This window comes from Sceloporus undulatus, chromosome 6, assembly GCF_019175285.1.
Source record: "Sceloporus undulatus isolate JIND9_A2432 ecotype Alabama chromosome 6, SceUnd_v1.1, whole genome shotgun sequence".
NCBI lineage: Eukaryota > Metazoa > Chordata > Lepidosauria > Squamata > Phrynosomatidae > Sceloporus > Sceloporus undulatus.
In genome coordinates this window covers 44,481,684-44,505,045 of record NC_056527.1, presented here as the reverse complement: position 1 = coordinate 44,505,045, position 23,362 = coordinate 44,481,684, and the positions used below count along the sequence as shown (strand labels likewise).

Below are 23,362 nucleotides of genomic sequence, written 5' to 3'. Positions count from 1 at the left end.
ACAAAAAGCTCAGTGCTTCTTTGTCAGATGAAGAACACACACTTTCTGTCTGCTCTGTTACTTTATTATGTCACAAAGATTGTAATGTTTAAGGACTTAATTAGGTATGAAAATACAGCTCTTTTTGTTCTTTAATTTGTTGTTTCATTTTTACTAGTTGTATAACATGTTCATTTCAAAACTGCATGTCTCTTAAAATATTCTGAGTTCTGGAAACTAGCACTTAGGATGGTGCTACTTTATTTTAAAAATGTTTAATTCAAAATGTAATGCAAGCACTAAGCAGTTTTCCATAACTTTGTATGGTGTTCAGATGAAAGTCACTTGCCCCTATACATTTATTGTTGTTAACTGCCATAAAATTGACTTCAACTTGTGGCACCCTATGAATGAGATATCTCTTAGGCCTGCTTATTCCGGCTCAACTCTTTCAGACACAAAGCAGTGGCTTCCTTGATTGAGTTAATCCACCTGGAGTGTAGTCGTCTTCTTTTTACTCTACTGCCTTATAAATTACCAAGCATTGTTGTCTTTTCTAGAGAGTCATATCTTCTCCAGATATGTCCAAAGTATGATAGTCTCAGTTTCATCTTCTTGGCTTCTAGATACAATTCATGCTTGATTTGCTGTAGGATCCATTTATTAGTCTTTTTAGCAATCCACAGCCTCTGTAGTTCTTGTGCACCACATTTAAAATCAGCATTCACAACCATACACAGAAATGGGAAATAATGGCATGGCATGAACAGTCCCAACTTTAGTATTCAGTTATATATCTTGACACTCCAAGATCTTGTCTAGTTCCTTCATACCTGCCCTTCTAAGCCCTAGTCTAATTTCTTGACTAAGTCTCAGTCTGATTAATGACTTTACCAAGGTATAGAAAATCTTGAACTATTTCAAAGTTATGTAAATCATCTGTACTCACTTTTTCTTGTTGTTGTCTTAATGTAAACCTGCCTTTGCGCTTCCTTTCTTGACTTTTTTCAGAAAGCATTCCTTGTCTTTCCCCTTTTTCATCTAATAGTATGGTGTCATTTGTATATTTTAAATCGTTGTTCTTTCTGCCAATATTTACAGCTCCTCCTTCCTAGTCTGATCTGTTTCTTCTTGTTGTGCCTCTGTAGTTGGGCATCGATTTGGATTAAGATTATATTGATGTGTTTTTTCTAAACTCTTACTGACATGGGCTGCATCTGCACTGCAGAAATAATGCAGTTTGACACCACTTCAACTGCAGTGCCCCACTGCTATGGAATTACAGTACGGGGTTTGTAGTTTTGTGAGAGATTTAGCCTTCCCTGTCAGAGGCTTCTGGTGTCCTACTAAACTACAAATTCCAGGATTGCATAGGATGGAGCCATGGCAGTAAAAAGCTTCTTATCTCACAGGAGCATACAATCGTACCACCATGGAAAGTTAGTGCCATTAGTGGGCATATTCATTTATAATCTACAAAATCAGATTAACATCATTTTATTTTTTTTTAATGTGTGTATGTAATCTGTTTTTTTAAAACTCTGTCCCATCCAATTCATTTGAGTTTTTTGCGATTTTCAAAATACACAAGCTCCTCTAGTTTATCCAAATATAGGACTGGAAATGTGAACAAGATTTTTAAGGAAGGAACAACAGGAATGTGCTTCACACGTCCACCTCCCAGTAGCTCCTCTGTTTGTTACCAGCAGCATAGTCCCCATGCGCTTTCCTACTTCCAGGAGCTTGAAAGATATTTGAAACAAGTAAGAAAACCCTTTTACTTCCAAGTAAGAAAACTCCTGTGAAATTCATGGTGTCACCATAAGCCAACAGATGACTTGAAGGCGCGCACACACACCTTTTACATTAGGCTCTGACTGGTGGATCTTGTGGTTCTAATAAAAATACCATAGATCTTGCAAGCCTGAATAAACAAATGTATACTTTACAAATGAACTGGGAAATGATTTTACACTGCATAATAAGGTTATGAACATGATCTGGTCCTTGTTTTGGATTGCTGTAATTTTTTTTGGTGGTGGTGGGGAGTCTCTAGGCTAAGCCAAGTGTTAGTTCTACATAGATAGGACTTATGAGTTGTAATGTACAAGACTGTTTTAAGTAGGACTAGCATGATTTACCCTTGGGTTGAGTATAAGAAATTATAGTTAGGTGATGATTTTTAGAGTATATTTTGATATAAGAATACAAATTAAAGAAATATTAATTTCAGTGTAGCTAAAGTATGTTATTGTATTAATAATAGCTTCTCCTATTCTGACACAGGACAATGAAAAGCGGACCCCCTTACATGCTGCTTCGTATCTGGGAGATGCAGAAATTATCGAGCTACTTATTTTATCTGGTATGCTTTTTTCAATTGAAGAATTTTGTATGTAGAAAATGTATGTAAAACCACCATTTTCTGAATCTTCCACACATCTGTTTGTCTGATAAACACTTTTGAACTTTTATTTTATGTGTGTGTGTATGTTTCTTGCCATTAATTTTTGTTTGGATTGTAAATACCAGTTATAGTACCAAAACTGTTGACTTGCTGCCTATTTAAAGATTCTGTGATAGAAATATTCTACGTTTAATTTTTTTAAAGCTGTTTCTAACAAGGGACAGAAAAAGTGGTATTCAGGAAAATTATTCAAGGATGTCAGTGTTAATTTTACACAGCAAATAGCAAATTAACTATTATGTTTGTATGCATAGTTTTTTTTCTGGTGGTTCATTGCCTCAGGACTAGATTACTATGATGCATTCTACCTGGGAATGTCTTTGAAAAGTGTCAGGAAGCTGTAGATAATGCAGAATGTGACCTATTGGGTGTGCATATTGGAGGCCATATAACACTAGTCTTACAAAAAAAAATCCTAACTTGCAATTTGCTTCTGAGAAAAATTCAAGGTGGTGGTTTTGACCTACAAAGTCCTAAACAGTTTGGGGCCAGGATATGTGAAATACTGTCTTCCTCCATATGAGCCTGCCTAAATCTTGGGGCTTTCTCTGTACCAGCATTCCAATTATGGAACCCCTTCTACAGGAAGTCAGTCTGGCTCCATCCCTTTTTAGTTTCTAGCAGAAAGTGAATGTGCTACTGTTTGCATTACTTTTAGTCCTTAAAGTTGCTCTGCCTGGTTTAACTGTCCAGATTTAAATTATTTTCAAGTTTTGTTTATAGTCTGTTTTTAAGTCTGTTTTCAGAAGTTTCTATTCATTATTTTTAATTTTGCTTTTATCCATCATACATTACCTCACCGGTCCTGGTGGGCTGGGAGAGAATACAAAAATGCTTTAATAACTTAGTAATTGGTTGCTAATATATTTTAAGAAAACTGGTTTCCATGTTAATTTATGAAAAGTGGCATTATATGAACACCATTTGTGCTTGGTGTGATGTTTTCTAATATTATTACATACATAGAGATTGCTACACTGCAGTTTGGTTGGCAGAGGCTGAGGTGACAACAGGTCAATATGCCAGGGAAACTGACTTACCTGTCTTTGAGTTTACCCATTAGAAACATTTTATAAGAGAAGCCATTTCTCTATAGTAAAACACCTGCATATAATTCCTAGTTAAGCATTTCGACTTAAAAGAATCCAGCAACAGGTGATGACCAAAACATGTTATTAAAGCTTGGGTAGGGCAGTAATTTGGAAAAGGGAGCAGGTATCTTCTTAGGACAGATGTTCATATTGCAACAGCTTTACTCCTTATTTTCTCCTTAAGCCACTTCTAATGTGTTCCCTAACAGATGTGACCATTTCTATCCTATGGCTTAAGATATGTATCAGAAAGTGCCTTAGTTTATTTCCATTTTTTTCCAGAGTAATATTTTTTAGGCTAGAATTGTAGCATTAAATAGTTTGAAAGGACCTAAAGATTCATGTGGTCCTAACTCCTGCCAATGCAATAAATCCACAGCTAAAGCTTCCCCTATAGATGTCTTTGCTTAAAAATCTCCAGTAGAGAAATCATCACTTTCTTAGGGAGTCTGTTTCCTGTCTAATAGCTTTTATCATTGGGAAATACTTCCTGATACAGTAGGCCCTTCCCTTACACGGCGGATCTGTTCCGGACCCACCCAACGTAAAGGAAACTCTGCGTATAGTGGACCCCCATTACTTCTTCTAGGGGGCACCATGACTTCTTCTAGTGCAGCTTTCAGCGTATGCTAAAAGCCGCGTATATCGTGCCCACGTAAGACATGGGCGCACTATATTTTATTGAACTCTCCATTCTTGTACTTTGAATCCATTTCTGGAGCAGCCTAACTTCAACAATACTTTGCTATTTCTTTTATGTAACACACACCCCTTCAAATCCTTGAAGCGATTGTATCACTTCAGGCATCTCTACTCCAATATTGCCCAGTACTCAGTCTGTGCCTATATATGGCCATCTAGTCATAGATCAGCTATGAGTTGTCTGTAAAAAAGAATCAGATAGGAGCCAGAAAGTGAAAAGACGAAATAGAGTTAGGGCAGTCAGAGATAGGGTGAAGATTTAAATTGGAGTTTGGGAGCTGTAAATAAATAAAAGTGTTCAAGGATTTCTTGAGTTGTGATTTGGCCCTTGGTATCCATAGGGGATCTGTTCTGGACCACCACCACCACCACAGATACTAAAATTCACGGATGCTCAAGCCCCGTTATCCCTAATGGCAGCTTGGCCACATGGTTGCTCTGCCTTTAGGGACAAGTGAACTGAAGTCCTCCCTCCCCCTCCGAGGCTTCTGCCCTGAGGTTGTCTTCAGGGGCAGTTTGGAGGCAAAGCCCTGTTAGAGGCAGCCAGTACTGGGGTGGGAGCATGGATCTCTGAGCCCATGTCCCAGGGTCAAAACCCAGGACAGAACCTCTAGACTCCCAGGCCCAAACCCTGGTGCTAGCTCCAGCAGACAGGGCTCCAGCTTCCACCTGTGAACCACCCCCAAAGCCAGGCTTGGGGCAGAGGGAGGGATGACTTCAGTCCAGTTGTCCTTAATGGCAGAGTGGCTTCATGCACGCACTTGCTGTTGGGGACATGCGAGCTTGCTGTCCACAGATGCTCACATTGACTTATTCATAATAAGGATCATCTTGAGGCCCGATTGTCACGTTCAGGGAGGGATCTTGAGAATAAAAGGACAAAGTGAGAGACAGCAGCTCAACCGTTGGAACTGCATGGCCAGCCTGGGCAGGAGTTCCATCACAGTTGCCTTGAATCTTGTTTGTTTCTTCTCTTGCATGTTTTTGCCTTACCCATTTAGGTACAGTCTGTAAATCTGATGAGCATTCTCTCCACTTAGCCATCTGGGTTTTGAATACTTTTAAATACTGCTCTTAGAACATTGCTTTGAATAAGCTTGATTGTCACCTCTCTCTAGGATGACAAAGAGTGATTTGTGATCACTTTTTGAGTAAAATCTGTCAACTAGATATAAATCCATCTAACAATAACATTACTGGTAGCTTGTTACCAAACATATTTTGGGAGTCTTTGTAAAATCCTTGCTGAAATAAACTACAGTGGGCCCTTCTCTTATGCGGGGGATCCGTTCCAGTCCCCCCTGCGTAAGAGAAAAAAGGTGTAAGCTCAAGCCCCATAAGAAGTAATGGGGCTCGTGCCCACAGCACGCCCCATTACTCCATGAGAGGCTTTTTTCAGGCGCGGGTTCTTGCGTATGGTGCAAGTGCACTGTATTCTATATCTACAGATATATCTATTCTATATCTCCTGATATACTAAGCATGTAACTCTAACAACAGCAAAGATGCAATAGAAAAATATAATGTGGATTTTTTGAGGGAAAAATCTTGCTTTCTTTCAGTAATCACATTATTATTATTATTTTTAGGGTTCACAGACCAAATGCTTAATAAAGCTAGAATGTGTCCTTGTCTTAATGTCAAGCTGACTCAGCAGTACCTGCCCAATCCTTTTGGTTCCTCCTTTTGAGGGGGGGGGGGTATTTGCATACCCCTCAAGTCTTCCAACACTTCACTTCTTAAAAGATTATAAACTGAAGTTATATTTGTATATTAAATACACTTGAATGCAATTTGTTTAGCCTTGGATTTGAACTGATTTAAAGTAGTCCATGCCATCTTGGGTTGTAGCATCTTTTCTGCACCATTTACTCATATTCACCAGGTTAAATGCTGGTTTCATTTTGAGAGAAGGCTGAGACAAAATAGGGAACTGAGGAGTGTTTGCTTCTTTCTACAACCCATTAACAATTTACCATCTTTTCCTTGCAGTGGAACTGCTTTGTTCTTTTCCTTCTCCATCTATAGTAGAAAATACCTTTTATTATTTGTAACGTCTGTCACAAGCCTGAACTCATACTCAGTTTTACTCTCCTTGTGTTTTCCCTTCAAATATTAATTAATTTGCAAAACAAAGACTTCTCTGTACCATACATATTTTCATCTCCTTAAGTATGCTTACATGCAAAACCTGTCATCCACTGTTAGCCTTTTATCTAGTCTTTATGAGCAATTAAGGCAATTCTTGTTATCTCATCATCCTACTAGCCTGGTTATTATTTCTCTATTTAAAAATTATATCCCAATTTATATCAAAATATTTCAGAGTGGCATAAAGCAAAATCAATTTAAATAATTTCAAACAATTTAAAATTTTAAACAGGAATACTGTAATAACTTAAATATTTCACAATTTTCCAAAATCCCTCCACTTGACATTTGTACACATGTTTGTCTACTGAATTCACTCTTGTTATCTGATCACATAGATTGGATTGCATTCCACAGAAGCCTATGCCAAAATACATTAATGAGTTTCAAGGGTACTGTAAGGCTCCTTTTACTTTTGAGAAACTCCCATCCATTGTGGAGCTTCATTCACTTGTAGTGTTTCTGTGCATGGGATCCTGCCCAGTATTTTTTAAGCTTTGTTTGCATTCTGTTTTCTTAAAATCAAGACTGTACATATGAACACCCCCCCACACACACACACACATCTGTCCTTGTTGAATTGAACCAGTATTGTTGCTGGTTCTACTTTTTCTTCATTATTAACTTCTAACTTTAGTTTGGAATAAAACTTTCAAACATTACACATATTTTTTGAACTACAGTTCCTAGATATGAAGTTGAAGGCTTCTGTTCCTAGAATTTCCCTAGCCATTATGAACACTGGCAGTGCTGGTTTGGGGGTTGTAGTTATCTAATGCTGCTACCACACTGCAGAATTAAAGCAGTTTGACTACACTTTAACTGTCATGGATCCAGCCAATGGAACCCTTGGATTTGTAGTTTGTTGTGACAGCAAGCTCTCTGACAGAGAATGCTAAATATTGCAAAACTACACATTCCAGAATTCCATAGCATTTGAACTGTAGCAGTTAACTGCATTCCTGTAAATCTACATTGTAGTTGCAGCCTAAGTGAGCTTTGAGTTGCTCAGAGATGAAGCTGAAGAATTTTTATTCCTCTAATTATATTTGTGGGTCTCCCCCCCCCCCCCAAACAGCTTATCAGAAGGACTTCAGCTTCTAGGTTTCTTGTTGTGTATTCCTGTGCATATTTACTTGGATGTCTAGCTGTGTTCTATAGGGCCTATCTTCCAAGTAAGGATGTGTAGCATTGCAGAATAACCTCTTAGCAGTACTCCACTAATTTGAAATACTTAGTGAAAAGACATACAGTTGTGTAATTTAGCTGGATGCAGATAATATAATTCATTTTAAATGTACAGTTAATCCAATTTAGTTCTTAATAAACAAATAGAAGATACTGGTTTAAAGTGAAGAATTTTCACTTTGAGTCAGAGAAGAGTGGTAGACTGAAATAGCAAATATTGGGTTATTTGCTGGGCTGTAGTATTCCTTGCTCTACTGAACTATTCAGCAGATTCTAGGGAACAATTAGATAACTAAATTAAATTTTATTCTCCTAGAGATAAAAACATTGTAACTGCAATTTACAGAAAATTATCACCTACACTGTCATTAATCTGTAACTAATCTGCAGAAATATTTTAATATTTTGATTAAGATACAGTGCTTGGTTGGTGCATACTTTTAAACTCAAATGTGTACCATGTTGTTGTTTTTTTTGGAATTTTTGTTTATATCTGCAGGAGCTAGAGTTAATGCCAAAGACAGCAAATGGTTGACTCCTTTACACAGAGCTGTTGCATCATGTAGTGAGGTATGGAGCTCTTTTTACTACTTTAGTAAAGCTTATTGAATCTTGAAGTGTAATCTTATTCTGATTTACATGGACTGCATTGCATCATTATCACACTACCTAGACAAGAGTAGAGTTGTAACTTAATCCCTTACATTGGCACAATTGTAAAATACATTGCCATTGTGATCTTACAATGCTGGTGAAATCTGCAGTTGGTTTATTAAGTGGCAAGCTATCACAGTTACAGCAGTTGAAGGACCTGGTAGTGAAGGCATTGTAAGGTTAGTTCAAACACAGACCAAGCTGTGAAGTCAAAGGCTTTCATGGCCAGCATCCATGTTTTTTGTGGGGTTTTCAGGTTATGTGGTCATGTTCTAGAAGAGTTTGTTCCTGATGTTTTGCCAGCATCTGTGGCTGGCATCTGATCCAGAAAAATCAGCAGTAGCAGAACATGGGGCATGTAGAGGAGAGGATGAAAGAGTTTGGCAAGAAAGAGAAAAAGGGTCATGGGGTTTTCCCATTCCCCTTTCCTTCAGTGTCTTCCCTGGTGGTTGAGACCCCAAGCCTTCTGCACCAGGAGGCATCAAATCCAGGCTGGGTCCCAAAAGCAGCATTTTGTTGTTGTTCATTGCCTCCAAGTTGACTTCTATGCATTATTTTTATGTGCCTTCCAAATCATTTCCTACTTATGGCGACCCTATCATGGGATTTTCTTGGCAAGATTATGTTCCGAGTGGGTTTGACTGGTATTCCTCTGAGGCTGAGAGGGTGTGACTAGCCAAGGTCACCCAGTAATCTGAGTGGGGATTCAAACCCTGGTCTCCAACTTTAAACCACCCTGCTTTTCCTAATGGGGCGTTGTTGTTGTTTTATGCCTTCAAGTTGTTTCTGACCTATGGCAACACTCAGAGGGCACCACCTCACACCCCCCATGCCTCTGAATCCCAAGGATTCAGAGGGCACCACCTCACACATCCTCATGTCCTCTGAGGCCTGTTACAGACTGCCAAAATAAAGCTGCTTCGGGTCTCTTTGAAGGTATGCTGTTTAAATGATGCATGCATCCTAAGAATCCAGAAGCTGCACCAAAGCTGCACTCCGGTGCTTAGGAATGGAGTGTGGCTTTGGTGCGACCTCCGGACTCTTAGGACCTATGCATCATTTAAATAGCATACCTCCAAATAGACCCAAAGCAGCCTTATTTTGGCAGTCTGTAACAGGCCTGAGTCTTGCAAGATGGCTACCAGGCAGGGCTTGGAATACAGCTCCTCCACCACCACCTACTGTATGTGCAGCTTGAAGAAGTCAGTTTATTTTAATTTTGGCCCCTGCCTACTGCTAAGTTGTGCAGGTCTGCCCTGAACTGTTAGTGTTGGCATGGAGGTGGAAAAAAAATAAAGGGAGAAGTTAGTATGAAAAACGATGTCAGCCAATTACCTGCCTCTGTAAAGAATGGAAGAAGCTTTTTATAAGCATGTGAATATATGTTTAGTCTCATATATGAATTTTGACTCTGATTTTGTCTTGCTGCTAGAAAGAATGTTCAGATACTCAAATGTGAAGATAGATTGGGAAAAGTTAAAATAGAGAGCTAACAAGAGATAGACTTGGGAGATTACTAATAGCTTTATTTATTGAGATCGTGTGTTTATTATTCTTTAGGATGCTGTACAGGTGCTGTTGAAGCATTCAGCAGATGTCAATGCCCGTGATAAAAATTGGCAAACACCCCTACACATAGCAGCTGCAAATAAAGCAGTCAAATGTGCAGAAGCCTTGGTTCCACTCCTCAGTAACGTAAATGTGTCTGACCGTGCTGGTAGAACAGCATTACATCATGCAGCCTTCAGTGGACATGTTGAGGTACAAATGACTTATTTTCAATTCCCCACAGCAGCTGTCTCACCACAAACAGGTGTTTGTTCCACTGATACTTGCAAAGGAAATAGCAGCTTACATACTTTACTTTAACTTTGATTATGCTTTAACATTATGATTATACTCTTGTATTTTAATAAAAGTAACTATTTTGTTCTAGATGGTCAGTTTATTATTGTCTAGAGGTGCCAATATTAATGCCTTCGACAAGAAAGACAGAAGGGCTATCCACTGGGCAGCATATATGGGTATGTTAATTAATTTCATTTCTCTTTACGGTGACTTTCTCTTAAGCCTTTCTTACTGTACACATTAATGCGTCCACTCTAAAGGTAGGTTTCTGCATGCTGTTTCTTTCCTGAATCAGGTGTTATACATGTGACGATGCACAACTGGACACAAAGATCCAGTGAAATCCCCATTTGGTTTGAAAAGAGATTCCCTTTCCAGCTTTGCAAACCATCTACTTCCCTGGCTACTGCCTCTGGCTAGCTGGGCAATCTCCTGTTTTATATGGTTATTGCAAAAGAGTTTTAGGCGCAGGACAGACTGCCCGAAAAGGGTGGCCTGCCGGCAGCCTAATTTCCTCCAGAGGGAAGCTACAGCCGCTAAACCATGTGGTTTCCTTCCGGAGGAAAAAGAACCCGGAAAACTCATTATGTAAGTGCCGCGTGGCAACAGTCGGACGCCACACAGCACTTACGTAACAATGGCGGCACCATTGTTATGGTGCGTGCTGTGTTAGGCTTAGGGACCGTGCAGTTGCTGCGCAGTCCCTAACCCTAAAATTGGTGCCAGCATGGTGCATTTGTATGGTCTGTCCTGTGCTTTAGTTAATTAATTGTTTTTTCTTTTAACCAGTTGGGATTATTTAATTATTCTGAATATTTTTATAGGAAATCTCTTTTATCAGAGCCACACTAAAGTATTGTGATTCCTAGAATTCTGAAATGTGAATTCTTACATTTTTTAATGAGTAAGAACTACCATTAAAGGCAACCTGGTTAGTAGTTGGATGGGAGACCACCAATGACTATCAGGTGCCGTGGGCTATATTTCAGAGGGAACTGGCAAAACCACCTCTGAGTATTCCTTGCCTAAGAAAACTCTATGAAGTTTATGGAGTCATCATTATGCAAGGCACACACCCCTCAGAGACAGATGAAAAAACCTTACCTAATGTTTTCTTTTTTATTACCTATACTGACAATTTACCAGAACAATAATAACTGTCTTTAAAAAAAGATGTGACTTAACTCAGTAGCAAAGATTAAAAGAGGTTTATCAGTATAACTTAAAGTTTGCAGAATATCAAGTAATAGTATTCTTTATTTATTCAGGTCATATTGACGTAGTAAAACTACTTGTAGCCCATGGAGCAGAAGTGACCTGTAAAGACAAGAAATCATATACGCCACTACATGCTGCAGCTTCTAGTGGAATGATTAGCGTAGTCAAATATCTTCTGGATCTTGGAGTTGATGTAAGTAAGAGATTACTTTAAAAAGATTGGCTATTATTACTACTAATGTCATATTGTTATGACACAGAGCCACAAACATAATTGAAAAGATTAAGTGTTAGCTGTTGGTTCAAATTATATAAAACAGGAAAGTCATTAAAAATAAGAAAATACAAATATGGAAATAACTTTTCTGACTGAACTTTTGCTTTCTTATATCAGCTTCCACACACTGATGGTTTTACAACTTTCAGGGATTCTCTATAACTCACGAAGAAAACTTGATTCCAGACTTGCTGATTTTGTAAAGGGGGGGGGGGAGAAATCCTGTAATTGCAGCTGCATTAAGTTAGAACTAAACATTTAAAAAAATTGAACAGGTAAAACTGCATTACACTGAGTTGTATCATTGGTCCATCTAGCTCACTATGATCTGATAAGTGTGATCCTTTTAGCTGGATATAAACCTGTAACCTTTTTCATACAAATACATATGGCCCTTCCCCTCGGCAGTTTAATCCAACTATTCAGATTTGCTGCATAAATGGCATTTTTGTTGAGCAAATATTAAGACTGATAACATTTTTAATAAAAATTCTGGTGGCTATGGACCAATATCAGTGGAATGACATAATAAAATTTCCGTGACAACTCATTGTATTTTCCCCAACAGATGAATGAACCAAATGCATATGGAAATACACCTCTTCATGTTGCTTGTTTCAATGGACAAGATGTTGTAGTAAATGAACTGATAGACTGTGGTGCTAATGTAAATCAAATGAATGAGAAGGGATTTACACCTTTACACTTTGCTGCTGCCTCAACTCATGGAGCACTGTGTTTAGAACTTCTGGTTTGTAATGGCGCTGATGTGAATATGAAGGTAAAATGAACTGAAAGGTGAATTTTAAGTGCTGTAACAACATTTACATTTGTCTTTTTTGCTATGAATACACACTTAGCCATAAGACATAACATAAAATGAAACAGTTACAAGGCACATTGTATTGTGGGAATAAGTAGAAAAATAAGGTTTCTGCCAACTCACTGGTTTCCAAACTTCTTTTTTTTTCTATTTCATTGTTAGTTCACAGGCTGTGTTGAGGCACCCACTTGATAGTGGCATCAGGGTGTATATGATATTTCCAAAGGAACACTTAAATAAAATCAGGTGTATGGATGGTCTGTGAGAGATTTCAACTAACTTTTATTCAAAAAGATTTTAATTGTCATTCATTTTAAAAGTTTATGAACTACTGTATTGGATGACAGAAAAGAAATACTAAAACAAAGGCAGTACACATGGCTTCCAGCTGACCATGTAAATGAAAGTGGTATAAAATAAAATGTTCTACAATTCTGAACTGTTGATTTTTTTTTATTTAGAAAATGCATAGGTCAGGCTTTTAAAATGGAAGGTCAGGCTTTAAAACAGAAAATCTCTAAAGAATGGGCTTGGGGATAGTGCATTGTTTTAAATGAACTGTTTTAATAGCTTCTTAGCTTTTTAGATTGCATTTTATTCTTTCAACTTGATGTTTGAGTTGTTTTAATACTGTGAATAATTTAATTTGATTTGATTGTTCTCTTTTGTATGTTTTTAATTTGTATTCTTTTAAATTATGAGCCACTTTGCGTTCCAGTTTTGGAGGGAAAGCAGGATGGGGACGGGGAGAGCAGGATTACTATTATTATTATTAGTTCTGTCTTAGCAGGGTAGATACCGATTGACAGACAAATAAAAATACTTTCTGCCTTTATAATGATGATCAATAGTTACACAGAAATAGAAGACAGCACTAAGAGTCTGGATGAGTTAGTACCTAGTCCACTTCCCATTTTCTGACATGGGGTGTAATATATTGCATAACACTGAGGAGAAAAATATACTGCTCTGTAACAGTGAAATAAGGCGATTGCCTGTTTGTTTGTTAATTACATTTATATACTCATATGTATTAAATACATTTATATGCTCACTTTCTGCCAGTGTCCTCAAAGTGGTTTAGAATTTAAAATGATATATATATATATATCATACAGCAAAACAAATGATAGTTTTAATTGGGATGGGCATGGTTTCTGTTCGAGTTTTCATATCAAAGTTTACATATATTACATAGTACAGTCAGCCCTCCATATCCACAGATTTTTTATCCACTGATTCAAGCATCCACAGTTTGAAAATATATTAAAAATGTATAAATTCCAATAAGCAAACCTTCATTTTGCCAGTTTATATAATGGACACCATTTTACTATGTATTTGTATTTAATGGGACTTGAGCATTCACAGATCTTGTAATCCACGGGAGGTCCTGGAACCAAACCTAGCAGATACCAAGGGCCTACTGTATAAATGCCCTATAGCTATATTTGGAAACATCTCATGGTTTAACCTGGTAGAACCTGACCTTCTTGAATGTTTCTCTGGGGGAATTATTGTGTCTGAAATACCACACTACCCTCCACAATGGAATAGTTGCCATTACATGTGTTTGTAATTAATTGCTTCTGAATTTATAGGTGACACCAAAGGGTCACATGGATAGTCTACAAACAAGAGATCTCTTCTCTAGTGTTTGTAATAGAGTTATCTGTCTTAGGTACTCATGAAATGCTGTTTTTAAATGCTTTCAAATTATGGCAGTGATGCTAGCTAGCTACTAAGATTGTCTGCTGGGTAGACAATACTTCTAATATGCTTCAAATGTTTTCATGCAAGACTGACAACATCGAAAAGCTTACTGCATTATTTTGGCTTGCCACTGCCACAACATATTTGTAGAGGAAGAATATAAACCAGAAGAGAAAACAAATCTGAAAATTCAGTTTTAACTTTGTAAGTTAAATGGTAGCCATGGGTTGACTTCTTTTTCCTCAGAGTAAAGATGGAAAAACGCCATTGCATATGACAGCAATTCATGGAAGATTTTCAAGATCACAAACCATCATCCAGAATGGTAAAAGAAAAAAAATGAAATATTAATTAAGTTTTTTCTGTTCTGTACAATAATTTAAAGCCATTTTGAATTTTCAGATATACTTGATTATAAGTCGATCTCGTGTATAAGTCGAAGGCAAGTTTTGGGGCCATAGTTATGAATTTTGGTATGACCTGTGGATAAGTCAAGGGTAAAACTTTGAGGCTCCTCAGGTCCATGATGGCTCTTCAGCATTTCCCCATCAGTAGACAGAGGCTGTTTCTCTGCTGCAGCAAGGAAGTACCAAAGAGCTCCCTGATTTCAGCAGTTTTTTCCTTGGAGTGGGGTTAAACAGTTACAGGTGCCCTCTTCCTCTTCAATGCCACCCAGAAACCTACTTTTACAGTAGACTCTCCCTGGAATGAAAGTTCTTTACTGCTGGCACGTCCACAGTTGTCTGCAGCGGCTAGCTTGCATTCTCACAGAGGGTGAGTAGGAGGCAGGGGTGAAGAATCAGTTGGAGAGAACCAAATGTAAAAAGAGCTAAGGCAGAGAGGGAGAGAAAGTGTGTGCACGCGCTGTGCATGCTGGATTAGGGAAAGCGGGAGGAAGGTGTATGTGTGTGTGACTGGGTCAGCTGTTGCTCCCATAGAAATAAAAATTGCCCTGCACACTCTCTGCTTCCAGCAGCCCATTCCCAGGCACTAAGGGAAAGTGGGGAAGAAGGGTGTGTGTGTGTGTTTGTCACTGAATGAGCTGCCATCATTGGCATTACCATATTGACCCGTATATAAACTGACCCAGGATTTTGGGGTCAATTTTGGGGCATAAATTTCTCGACTTATAGACAAGTATATACAGTATTCAGTTAATTTGTTAGCTTTAACTTTTTCTTCTAAATTGTGTTTTAAAGTGTGGCAGATTCTTGAAGCTCATTTCTGGACTTTTCAGGTTGCTAAACCCACAGCATATTCTTCTATATATTTACATCAGATGCCTGTAATTCCAGCATGCTCTAGCACCTATTTAGTTACATTTTTCCTAGTTACAGCTTTCCTTAGCTTAGTGTTCACAATGTTAAATGCTAATCTTAAACACCAATTCACAATTTTATTAGTTTAGTATCATAGGCCCCATAATCCCATAGTGCCGTGAGATCCTTAGTGAAGCAGAATCTTTTTACTAGATTTGCCTCTGTCTTGACTTAAGTAGTCAGTTTGCTCTGAGAGCAGCCCTGTACCACTGCTTATGTAGTGTGATCATTGTGACAACCTGTGAGTCTGATTTTTTTTTCAGTGAAATTTTCATTGGAGAGTATGGTCTCTGAGATTCTAAAACTAACCTGTGTTGCTCAGTTAAATGTGTTTTATATTTTACTAGCATATGTTTTTGTTTTTATTTTATTTTTAAAACTAAACTTGTTCTCTCCCATAAGTGAATGGACTTATTTTTGTACGTGAGAAGAAGGACCCGTAGTGAGATCTGCCATTTCCAGATGCCATCCAATTTTCAATGTGAAGGATATTTAAGACCCGTAGCACCATCCTACCACTTCTTAGTAATGGATGGTTTCAGCATGTCATTATCATTAAAAATAACTTTCCAATTTACATAGAAGTAGGAGAAGGAGGCAGAATAGCACAATTTGCAGTGGGAGCTAATAGCTTCAGTATTAATAGGGCAGTGAATGTGCTCTGGGCTTTAGTCTGAACTGTAAAGGAGCTATTCCATCTCCTAATTCCAATATAAAGAATTAAACTATTCAGAATCTTGAATAGTTTGCTTAGTTCTGACTAAAACCTAGAGTGAACTCATTACCCTGCTGACATGAGAGCCACCAACATCCACCAACATCCAGTGATCATTTCCATATTACTTTTGCTTCTTTTTAACGTGGGGAGTGGCTGTTAGTTATATATGGGGATTTTCAGGCAGTTTAGACTCCGTTTGATGATCTGATTTTTTTTTATAATGTATGATCAAAAATATTCATTAGTGTGATCATTTTTGTGATTAGTAAAATATGCTTGAGTTGTTACTCCTCCTTCACCCCAAACTTAATTTCTAGGAGCTGAAATAGACTGTGAAGATAAGAATGGAAATACACCTTTGCACATAGCAGCCAGATATGGCCATGAGCTGCTTATCAACACATTGATTACAAGTGGTGCTGACACTGCAAAGTAAGCAACATTTAATGTTTTTAATTGTGTGAATGTAAAATATATATCAGGAAAATTTGTGTGTATGCCTGCATGCACATGAGAATATATCTCATGCTTCATAACGTATTTTAGTGTAACCATAATAAATCACCCTAACCATAATAAGTAGTGGTAACAATAGGGTACCATTTTAGAACATAAGGAAAGAGATACAACTTATCTATTATACTAGATACTGGCAGGAAGGCAAGTAAGCTTGCCCATATAGCATCTTAATCTTCAGTAAATAAACAAATAATCCGTAATCTGGAACATTACATTCTTTGAAGTACAGTAAACAATAACAGAAGAGAATTATGTATATGAAGATTTTATATGATTCTTTATATGAAATTCAGATTTTCTTTTAATAAAACATGGTTTCTTATGCAGCTGAATGCAATATCCTTCTCTCTAAATAAAAGAAGATTCGCTGAATTGCTACTGTACACAGATAATGATCAGTTTTTAATTATACAGTACGTCCTTCTGAAAGTATGTACTTTGTTTAGAGTGAACAGTTACATGTCCATGTATTCGTAACTTCTTATATTTATTTTAACAAAGGCTGTTAAATGCAACCTTGTATACATGGAATTTAGCATGACATGTTTAATTACTTCCTTTGTAATGAAATTGTGATGTCTGATTATGGTATATCTTAGGCGGGGTATACATGGAATGTTTCCTCTCCATTTGGCAGCATTAAGTGGATTTTCAGACTGTTGCAGAAAGCTGCTTTCATCAGGTAGGTTCTTTACATTAATCTGATCTTTTTATTATAATCCTTTATTGACATATTAAATTACAGACTTCTGCTAGTGCAGTCTCAGTGAAAAAGAGTTCTTTAATCTATAACCTTTAAATGTATAAGCAGATGATGAACATTTTAGAATATGCTTTTTTTTAACTAGTGAGCATGAAACAAAAAGGTTCTAGCACCATACAGTTTTCTTTAATAGGCTTGTAGTATGCAGAATAATAGCAACAACTGTGCAATCATGGTACTGTACCAGCTTGTTTGAAACTGTAAAATATACTTTTTGAAGGAATTAGAGGAGCAAAGTGATCTTCAGAAGATAAGTGCCATAATGAGGAAGAACACATTCAAGAAATGCAGAAGTTATATACGTTTGCTTGGACTTTAAGAACTATAGATAGAGTCCTGCTTGTGCAGTGAAACTTTCTGCTTATTGCTTCAGCAATTCCTGTCCCTGTAAAAGCTACTTCTACAGGTTAGATGATCCTCTGGGACATCATATAGTCTGATATGAAGGACTGGATGGTTGGGCGAGGATGGATTGTGGAATTACGTGTGATCTCAGTTTCTCACATCTCCATCAAAAGAGAAGTGCATTCCAATCTGACAAGGAACACTTTTGGGATCCAAAGCTAATATGAAAGAAGGGGAAAAAATAAAACTGCCACATTTGTTCGTTTGGAGCAATTTTCAGGCCAAAACCCACCCAACTGTTAAAATTGGGGATCTGGAAGCTGCAGAAGGCTAAGGAGCCACATATTCCTAATCCCTGATATAGAGGATGTCTAGTAGCAAAACAGTAATGTAGGAATGCCTGTATGTAGTATTGCACTAATAGTAATGCCTCTTATGTGGTGATAATAGTTGCTATTATCCTTTTTTAGAACAACAGCAGGTGATAAGGTTTTATGTATTAGCCTGTATTCCCAATGGGAGACCAGGAAACATGCTCAAATGATTGAGAATTTGTATAACATTGCAATTATTTATGTAATAAATATTAATTGTGCATTCTACATAGCAGCTGCCAGGGGTCATAAGAAATAAAAACATTAAAAAACTATCAATGAAAACTGACACAAATATAGGGAGGTTGTACATTTTGTATTTTTTATGATGTTCCAATATTAATTAAGATCTATTTAGTCAGTGATGCAACAACACATTTCAGGCGGTTGTTCATGTAAATAATAATTTACTGCATCCTCAATTCTATTTTATCTAAGGAACTGGTAGATATGAGAAATGATTTGAGCATTGGACTTCAACTCTGGAGACCAAGGTTCGAATCCCTTTCCAACCATGGAAATCCACTAAACGACCTTGGACAAATCATATATTCTTAACTTGAGAGGAAGGCAAAGACAAACCCTTTCTAAACATATCTTGCCAAAGAAAAAACCATGTTAAGGTAGCCATAGGGTCACCATAAGTCAGAAATCTTGAAGACACACAACAACAACAATTAGTAGACAGAAACAATATAATCATTGTTTGAAAGATGGTAGTTTCTGTAAGTAGTGAAACCTAATCAGTTTATCATAGGTAGTTTAAAATAGTGTCTATACATGTGTTTTGTCATAAGGAGTTCTAAATTAATTTGATTTAATGTTGACCTAATTACAGAAAATATTTTCTTAATATTGTCTCTAATCAGTGATAAAAAGTTATCCCTATATAATAGTAAATTTATTTTCACCCAAAGAGAAAATATAAGGTATATTGCCAATTTTTTAAAAGAATGAGCACTACAAAATATTAGTACAGGTTGCATATCCCTTATCTGAAATGTTTGGGACCAGAAGTTTTGTATTTTTTTAATTTTTCAGATTTTGAAATATTTGCATATACTTTGTATATACTTACTTTTGTATTACAGATTGAGTATCCCTAATCCAAAATTCCAAAATGCAAAATTGTCCACATGAGTGGCAAAGATAGTGACACTTTTATTTTCTGATGGTTCAGTGTATGCACATGTTGTTCCATGCACAAAATTATTTAAAATACAAAACATAAATGAATGTCATGTTTACATTTCGGTCCCATCTCCAAAGTATCGTATGTATATGCAAATACTATATATATATATAAATCCAAAATACTTTTGGCCCCAAGCATTTCAGGTAAGGGATACTCAACCTGTATTAGCCTTGGTTCCTCCTCCTTACTTTGGATATCTTTAGATGGATGCCCTAGTGAACAGCTATAGAGATTGCTGTGACTCCAAAGCAGAATTCATTAGAATATTTATCCTTTGCTTTAAAGTGCTGCTTCATATATATATATATATATATATGGATTAGAATATTCCAAATATGTTTCAGCTTCTAGAGATATTGATTTATCACACAGTACAACATTTTGGCTTTTGATTTTAGCACTGCTTTTCTTGGTAATTGGATGATTTATCATAACAGGTAAATACAGGCATCATTCTATGTTCAGTTCATTAGATATCTATTTGACATTTTTATATCATTTATATCCCTTACGTTGTGCATGTTTGGTTATTTTGATGAATTAGTTTATCCCAAATATTCTTGTGCCATGGTTTTTAAATGCAGCAGAATCCACTTTATATATTTTATTTGGAGTGCTGGAACCAACTTGAATTCAGTTTACTTCAATTAGATTAACCAATGTATACATTAGTCTGTACAGTACACCTAACTAGTTTATATATCAGTCTATTTATTATAAACTGAAGCTGCTAGGATTTTATAATTTCTGTATAGAACTTTAGATACAATAGGTAATACATTTTGTTATAATGTATTCATGCCCTTGAAATGCCTTTTCCCTCTATCTTATGCTCTCATAGCCAAGTATGTGCTGTTAGTTATGAGCATGCTATACATAGGAAACAGTTGCTGTTGTGTACAGTTGCCCACATCACTCAAAAGAATAATTCCCCTGTATTTTGAGATCCAGGTTTTTATTATTTTTTGAGGGATATAGTGGTTCCTAGTGAGGATAGAAAAGAATCAATTCCTTAATGTGAAAGCAGAAAGTAAAACACATACCAAAAAAACCCACTGTTTATCCCTATAATTATCATAGAATTGTAGAGTTGGAAGAGACCACAAGGGCCATCCAGTCCAACCCCTGGTTTTAAACTGTAATTTGGTCAAAACAGCAAACCACGGCGATCAGAGCTTTCAGTGATACAAGCTGATCTACTTTGCTTAGCTTAAAATCAATTTTCTGTGGATCTTATTGTTGCAAAGAAAGCCATTATTTGTACAGAAACAGCCTCCTCTTCTGTTGTGTTGATCTCTGATTCCAAGACCCTTAAGAATATCAAGGTACAAACAGCAAAGGACCTAAATCCTTTTCTAACTGGCCTAGCATTGAGTCAGGCATGATTTAATACTCAAAGAGAACACATCCACCTGCGGTGAAACTATATAGCACCAAAAGGAGAAGTTGGCAGGGTACAGACTGCCCAAAAAGGGCAGTCTGCCTGTGCCTTGTTTTACTGCGCGTGGAAGCTGCAGCGGACAAACTGCGCAACTTCCTCGCGCAGCAAAAAGAACCCACAAAAAGCAGGTTCTTTTTGCGGCACAATTGTGATGCCGCAGCACACCAATGGCGCACTCATAACATCACAATGTGCGGACGCTAAGCGTCGGTTGCATCAAAATGGCGGTGCCCATCTGTACAGGGCACCGCCATTTTGACACCCTTGTCACATGCGAGGGTGTCTGGAAGTGCTGCCCGTCTCACGTAATGACGGCGCCCCATTGCGCCCGTCTGTAAAGTGCCGTTAATACTATGTTTGATTTTCAGCAAATTTGACACAAGAAGGAAGGAATTGTGCAGTCTGGATGATAGTGGGCCCTTGAAGGGAGCTGTACTCAGAGCTTTTACTTGTTGCTTGTCTGACTTCTTATTTGCGGTGTCATTATTTATTCTGCTTACGTCCTGCACTCCATTTAGAAAGTGCAGAGAGTCTTGTGCTGTACTCTCTGGCCACCCACCCACATCTGCAACAATTTATCTTCAAGAGTGTTATAACATCCAAAAGTTCATTCACTGCCTAATCACATTGGTTAGCTCTGAACATTGCCATTCTTATAATTTTTATGTACACTGTTAACATGTGATTCTGAATATCAAGAAGCAAATTTTGAAATTCAGGTATTACTGTTCTATTAATATTTTTTCCATGAGAACAGTTGATTTATAAATTTGAATAGCTATATTGGTCTGAAAAAGCAAAGTTGTCATTCTATTCATGTCATACTGTTGATTAACTTTTAGGGAGCCAGATTTTACATAAATATAGTGACTGCCTTTATAATAGTTCATAGTTCACACTGCTCAGAGGGTGGCAATAAGTGGTGTCCTTCATATGACATAAACATCAACCTGCCATTTTGGTCTTGATATGAAAATCATTTTGTAAACCAGGTTGCTGTCTTGGCAGCTACTGTGATGGGAATTTCTAGGGATGGGTGTATTTTAATCTTTACATACAGTGTAATGGTAAATAGCAAAATTCTCTATCTTGCACAGTACACTACTGAGAAATTTCTTTTCTGTCCCTGGACAGGAGTTGCATAATTTTAGTCGGAATAAACCTTACATTAAAATGTTTTTATACCTGAAATTATTTTACTCTAAACCAGAGATGGGCCACTGCCATCATTTGGGATGGGGGGAATATATTGTCCCCACCAAGAACTTGTAGGGGCTGCATATCTCCTGCTACATTGCATACCTTTCTTCTTTTTTTAAATGAAGAACATGTTTTCTACTCAAAACACCTCACACAGAACGTAGGAGCAATTCTGCATGCCTCACTCCTGCTAAGGAAGCAACTTCCAGTTCACTAGAACAGCCTAGGAGGGGTCAGATTGTAGCAAAATCCCACCACCACAAAGGTATGGGGATACATATTTTGTGTGAAAAAATGTTCCCTGGAAGGCCTGCAGGCTGCATTCTGTTAATCAAAGAAGCATCTGAAAGAATGACAAGTCATTTGACTAGTTGAGACATAATGCTAAACTATGATTTATAGCTTTGTGTTGTGTCTATGAGCCTTGACGTTATGAGCCCCCCCAGCTCCGCTGAGTGCTTCCGCAATGAGATCAGAAGCATATGCTTCTTCTTTTATGAACCCCACACCTCCTTGTTACAAACTTTGTTGCACACCTCCTTGTTATCAAACCTTGGGAGAAAGAACTATGTGGTTATGTGAACAAACCTTGGTTAGTGCACAAGCCAAGATCGTGTTATGGTTTGATCCTGGCATGTTTCAGTTAACCCTAGATTAAACTAAACACCATTCCCCAAAGAATTGTTGAGACAGAGGGCTGTGCTTCAGGTTAAAAGCAAAAGCTTGACATTACTCAGCTGTTCCACAGGGGAAAAGGTGACGAAGAAGTATGTGAACCCCAGGCTTGTGCAGATAACACTGAATCATAATTTAACATTACATCTGGAAAGGCCTAGCATCTATCCTACAAATCTAAGATCTGGGTATTTTTTTTTCATATTTTAAAAGAACATACTTCTGGTATTGATTTTTATAAAAATCATAATGCATGAGTCTGTTAATGCATGAGGAAGTTTTCTTCACAGCGTATTCTGCCAAGCTAGAGAATAGAGATTAATTTCATGTAGATAGCTTCATAAGTGCTTCTTTTATAGGCTTTGACATAGATACCCCAGATGATTTTGGCAGGACCTGTCTTCATGCAGCTGCAGCCGGAGGGTATGTATGCTTATAGTTAAAGCTGCTTCTGCTGGGCAGTACTTAAACATGTTACACACTATTAAGTAAGGCATTGTACAGTAATTGTGGGAGATCTAGGATATTAAAGTGGTCTCCAGAAATGCTAGTTATTTTGATCAAATTTAATGTATATTACTTGAAAACCTGTAGTTCATGAAGAGACCCTTGTTCAAACCTCATAATATTGCAGTTGTGTATGTACACAAATATAAAAATACATAAAATATACTGTATCAGTATATGGTTAGATCCAGAGTT

At 37.3% G+C, this 23,362-nt stretch overlaps 1 protein-coding gene across 4 annotated transcripts in view; it reads left to right on the top strand.

Moving 5' to 3' along the window:
- Positions 1-23,362, top strand: part of ANKRD28 (ankyrin repeat domain 28) — a 104,374-nt gene that overhangs the window by 52,606 nt on the left and 28,406 nt on the right. For all 4 annotated transcript variants that reach the window (XM_042474108.1, XM_042474107.1, XM_042474106.1 and 1 more), the window contains exons 3-12: positions 2,266-2,344; positions 8,078-8,148; positions 9,793-9,993; positions 10,169-10,256; positions 11,349-11,491; positions 12,144-12,356; positions 14,358-14,436; positions 16,466-16,580; positions 17,267-17,349; positions 23,020-23,083. In XM_042474108.1, coding sequence (XP_042330042.1) covers positions 2,266-2,344; positions 8,078-8,148; positions 9,793-9,993; positions 10,169-10,256; positions 11,349-11,491; positions 12,144-12,356; positions 14,358-14,436; positions 16,466-16,580; positions 17,267-17,349; positions 23,020-23,083 — 1,136 coding nt within the window. The remainder of the gene's footprint in view (positions 1-2,265; positions 2,345-8,077; positions 8,149-9,792; positions 9,994-10,168; positions 10,257-11,348; positions 11,492-12,143; positions 12,357-14,357; positions 14,437-16,465; positions 16,581-17,266; positions 17,350-23,019; positions 23,084-23,362) is intronic.